General features: G+C 34.3%; 1 protein-coding gene across 6 annotated transcripts in view; it reads left to right on the forward strand.

Annotated features, from left to right (window-relative positions):
• LOC124951978 (ras GTPase-activating protein raskol) overlaps positions 1 to 5,000 on the forward strand; it is a 45,471-nt gene that overhangs the window by 179 nt on the left and 40,292 nt on the right. For all 6 annotated transcript variants that reach the window (XR_007101780.1, XR_007101781.1, XM_047501148.1 and 3 more), the window contains exon 1: positions 1 to 1,650. This exon is cut by the window's left edge. Coding sequence is in view for 4 of the 6 variants with exons in the window: in XM_047501148.1 (XP_047357104.1) it covers positions 480 to 1,650 (1,171 nt within the window). In the remaining 2 variants the exon portion in view is untranslated. The remainder of the gene's footprint in view (positions 1,651 to 5,000) is intronic.

The following is a 5,000-nucleotide window of genomic DNA, read 5'->3' on the forward strand; positions in this document are numbered from 1 at the left end:
GAAGAAGAAGAAGAAGAGGAGAAGAAGGAGAAGAAAAAAAAAAGAAGAAGGAAAAGGAAGAAGCTTTCGTCGATAGCTCTTTTTATCCTCTATCTTTATCTCCCTCGTTCTCTCTCTCTCTCTCTCTCTCTCTCTCTCTCTCTCTTTCACTTTCTAAATCGTTATGTCCTCGTGCAACACATGTTTCTCGTCTGGCTCCCAGGCCCGAAAGATCTTTCAAAGTCGGTCGAACGTGTTCAGGAATAAATCTTTAGATGGAGCTCGTCGTTTAGGATTATAATTTCCTGTTTTTAAAAGAGCAATGTGTAATCACAAAAGGAACGACGATTGTTATTGTTGTTATTGTTGTTATTGTTGTTATCATTATTGTTGTTATTATTGTTCATGCGCATTCATAAGATTTATTATTATCAGTGTGATCCGAGAAAAGTAATAAATTGATTGTTTGGGAAATGTGATCGTGAAATGATCGTAAAACCATGTTAAACATGGATAATACGGAGGAATCGCCAAAGAGGCGATCAACATTTTATGTTTCTTTGGACGGTGGTGAACCACGACAGACGACAAAAATATCTAAAACCTGTAATAATGTAATTAAATCGCAAGACGTTGGAAAGGATATTATAAAAAAATCATCGTCCTCGTCGTCATCTTCGTCCACGTCGTCATTCGTTTGCAATACATTTCCAATTGGCAATACAAAAATAGGAACGTCTTCGATCGGTATCACATCAATATCGCCAAAGGTAATACTTACTAGGACATTGAGCAATAACGAGTCCGTAACGAGTAATAGGAAACAACACGACGATTCTTTACCAGAAAGTCACAAAGGAAAGGTACAATCATTGACAAGGATATTTGAAAGCGGCAAAGGATCTTCTTCTATTAATGATCGATCTAATAACAACAGGATCATTGTTGGGAACGAGGATAGAAAGAAAGTTGAAAGAACGAGATCGTTCAAGACGATTGAAAGGTTTCAAAATCGTTTTACCGGTAGGAAGGATTCAACGAGAAAAGAGAATCGTTTGAACAATACGATAGCTTGTTTCGAATTAGAGGAGGATGACGGTAAACGTAAGAGAAAAAATAAGAACGAGGAGAGTGAGAGCATTGCCGATGAAAATAATAGGATGATAAGCGTGGTCAACAATGTGGTCAACGTGAAATGTTGCAATAGTGATGGTGGTACTGGTGCTAGTGGTGGTGGTAGTAGTGGTGGTGGTGGTGGTGGTGGTGGTGGTGGTGGTAATAGTGACGCCGGTGGTTCTGGTTTAGGTATTACTGGTTCCGTCGGTGGTAATGGTAATACCAACGCCGGTAGTAAAGGGGAGGAAAAGAAACAACAATCTAGCGGTAACACAACCTTGACGAATCTTCTGATTAGAAGGACTCATAGCACGAAATTAGCTAGAAGCGGTAGTTCCTTGCTTCGTTCCGCCAACAGACACGCTTCCGTCGATAGTTCCTCGATCGTCGCAGTGGCTGCTGCTGCGTCGGTCGCTGCAGAGAAACGTCCCGTAGCTGAGAGAGCTAAGGATCGTGACCGTGAGGTCACGGCCGATCCTTCTGCGGACAACTCTGACTGCATCGAGTCCTCCCTATTCGAAGATGCACCGGACATCGATGGGGGAATGCATTCTGGTAATACGGATTATGCCTTTTTTTTTGTTAATTATTATTACTATTATTATCATCATCATCATCATCGTCATCATCATCATCATTACTTCTTTTTCTTCTTTTTCTTTCTTTTTTTTTTTTTTTTTTCTTTGATTGCGTCGCTTTCGATATTTTCAACAGGGTCATTAGATTTTTGGTGGTTCGATAACGTTTATAAAATAAACACGTGCATTATCTCTATATATTATACAGATTTAAGTCTCTCGATGTTCTAATGCGTGCTCCAATTTTTTTTCTTCCTCCCGCCTCCACCCTTACCCACACTTTTTTTTACTCTCATAAACTTATCATTTATCATTCAACAAAAGCGTGAAATATACGAGTTTAAATGGCTAAAGGATAATTTATTATTTATAATAATTCGATAAAATCCCTCGAGCGTACTTATCTAATGGTAGGATCTTATTTGAAATTAAAACAAAAATATTAACGTATAACTTGCGGATCGATACGCAGCAGAGATATCGAAGTTGATATTGTCTAATTTAAAGAAAAACGAAACAAAAAAAAAAAAAAGGAAAACAAAAAACAAAAAGTAATAATAATAAAATAAAATGAAGTAAAATAAAATAAATTAAAAAGAAAAAAAAAACAAACAAACAAACAATAATGAATTAAATAAAGAATACAAAAGGAAAGATTAAATAGAAAGAATCTCTATTTATATAAATACGAATAAAATTATTCGAGGCAATATTCTTCTTCGTGATTCAATGGCGTAGAATGTATATTAGAATGGTGATATTAGAAATCATTATTATTCTCCGATTCATCCTGATCCCCATGAGATCTTGTCTTTGGATGATAGACGGATCGTTGGATACGCAGATGGATTCGATGGAAGCATAGTTAATTTTTATTTGATAGAATCGAGTTGGATAGTTGCCTCGAAGCTATTGGACGAGACTTTTCCTCTCTTTCTCTCTCTCTCTCTCTTTCTCTTTTTCTCTCTCTCTTTCTCTCTTATTCTTTTATGAAGCGCAGAACAGGGCACATATAATCGTAATTACAAAGTGCGAAATTATAGAGTCCGCATTATGGCCTGAAGGACCGATGAACTTTTTTAAGGGAGGGCTTGCTTATGTGTCGAGGAGAGGTATAAACTCACTCGAGACTGTCTTGTCTTCTTCTTCTTCTTCTTCTTCTTCTTCTTTATCTTCTTCTTCTTCTTTTTCTTCTTTTTTCTTCTTTTTGTTTCGCGTGTATAAAAAAGGAAGAAAAGAAAAAAGTAAGAAAATAAAAAAAAAAAAAAGAAGAAGCAAAGGACAGAAAAAAGGAGAAAACATAGAGAAAAAAAGGGAGGGGGTAGGGGAAAAAGGGAAGAAAAGGAGAAAATAATAATAGTAATAAAAAAAAGAAATTAACGTTATCGTGAAATTACGTTTATCGCACGAAAATATCCGTTTTTTCGGTGAACGATATGAACGTAAGACATGTCATATCAAGTATTTTCTTCGTCTTTATTATCGTCTCTCCCTATAATTCTCTATAAAATTTATACTCCAAACTCTACGAGAAAGAGAGAGAGAGAGAGAGAGGGAGAGAGGGAGAGAGGGAGAGAGGGAGAGAGTAAGTTTCTTGGAGATATTCTTACGAGAAACTCAAAATACATATTCCCCTGTGTAAGTTTATTAAAACCGCACGAAAAACGATAGCCTGCGGTCTCTTCTCGTAGCCTCTTCTGAACTTGAATGCGTCGGATATATTGCGAGGAAGAAGAAGAAAAATCCAAAAAAAAAAAAAAAAAGAAAAAAGAAAAGAAAAGAAAAAAGAGAAAAAGAAAAAGAAGAAAATTCGTCAGGGTTCTCATTCGCGTACCCTTCTACTTCCCATACTCTACTACTTTCTCTTTTTTTCCATTTTTTCTCCTTTTTTTTTTTATATTTGGTTTCTCTTTCTCTCTCTCTCTCTCTCCCCCTCTTTTTTTCTTTTTTTTTTTTTTTTTGACTTCTTTTTATACGACTCGGAGGTTCGAAATATCCTTTCTGTTTTTTGATTCTTTCTTTTCTTTTTTCTGTTTTTGTACTTATATTTTACATTTTTTTTTTTTTGTTTTTTTTTTTTTTTTTCTTTTCGAGAGTAACGAGAACTCATTCCGCTACGGACACGTTTATCCACCCTTTTTTGATCCTTCGCTTCTATCTCTCTCTCTCTCTCTCTCTCTCTCTCTCTCTCTCTTCATTTTTTATTTTTTTTTATTTTTTTTATTTTTTTTTTTGTTTTTTTTTTTTTTTTTTACACACACACGCGTTCATGAAGCCGCATCATGAAAAAGGTGGGGAAAAAAAGAAAAGAAAAGAAAAAAAAGCCAGAGATTGCGATGACACCGCAGATTGCAGCTTCATTACCGTTAGGCCGCAGGTAACGTTGGTCGAGAGAGTCGAGGGATGGCTGATTTCGTGCTCTAATTTTTCTCCTCATTTTTGTGCAAAGAAAAAAGAAAAAGAAAGAGAGAGAGAGAGATCCTGGCACCCTTACAAATCGTTCCGTATGGATGAAACGCACATACGCTAAGGGTAGGAGATGATACTTATTAAAATCCAGAAAAGCGGAACGATTTTTACCACCCTTTTTCCCTTTCGTGTTATTTCTAGGACGTTTATTCTCTATCGGAATTTTTTTTCTTTCATTTTTCTTTTTCTTTTTTATTCTTTTTTTTTTTTTTTTTTTTTTTTTTTTTTTTTTTTGGATTTTTACCGATGAGTATGATATATTAATCGTGAATCAGCTTCGAGAGGGACGATGACGATAATCGTAAGGGATGAATAATAGAAAAAAAAGAAAGAGAGAGAGATAGAGAGAGAGAGAGAGAAAGAGAGAGAGAGAGAGTGAGAGAGATAGGGAGATTCATGAAGAATGAATAGGCATTTAATATAATTCGATTGGTACGTAATATTTTGTTGATTGCTAATCGTTAAATGCATTAATGTTACAATGTAACATTATCATTATTGTTCACGCATTAAAATTAAAACTTAATTGTGTTAATAATATTTACTCGATATCGTATACGTTTTTTTTTTCTTTTTTTTCTTCTTTTTTATTTTTTTTTTATAATAAGTTCTAAAAAAAAAAAAAAAAAAGAGTGGAGGATATATTCATAAGAAGGATTTAACGGATGGAAAGTGATTTAATGGATGGTTTTTCTTTTCTTTTTTTTTTCTTTTCTCTCTCTCTCTTTTTTTTTTTTTCTTTTCATAAGAATTTCTAAGAAAGAAAAAAAGACAAATTATTTGTTAATCGATTAAACGAAACTGTTTGATATAATAATATTTATTTAACACATTTTCTTTTTTCTTTTTTTTCTTTTT

Source organism: Vespa velutina, chromosome 10, assembly GCF_912470025.1.
Source record: "Vespa velutina chromosome 10, iVesVel2.1, whole genome shotgun sequence".
NCBI classification, from domain to species: domain Eukaryota; kingdom Metazoa; phylum Arthropoda; class Insecta; order Hymenoptera; family Vespidae; genus Vespa; species Vespa velutina.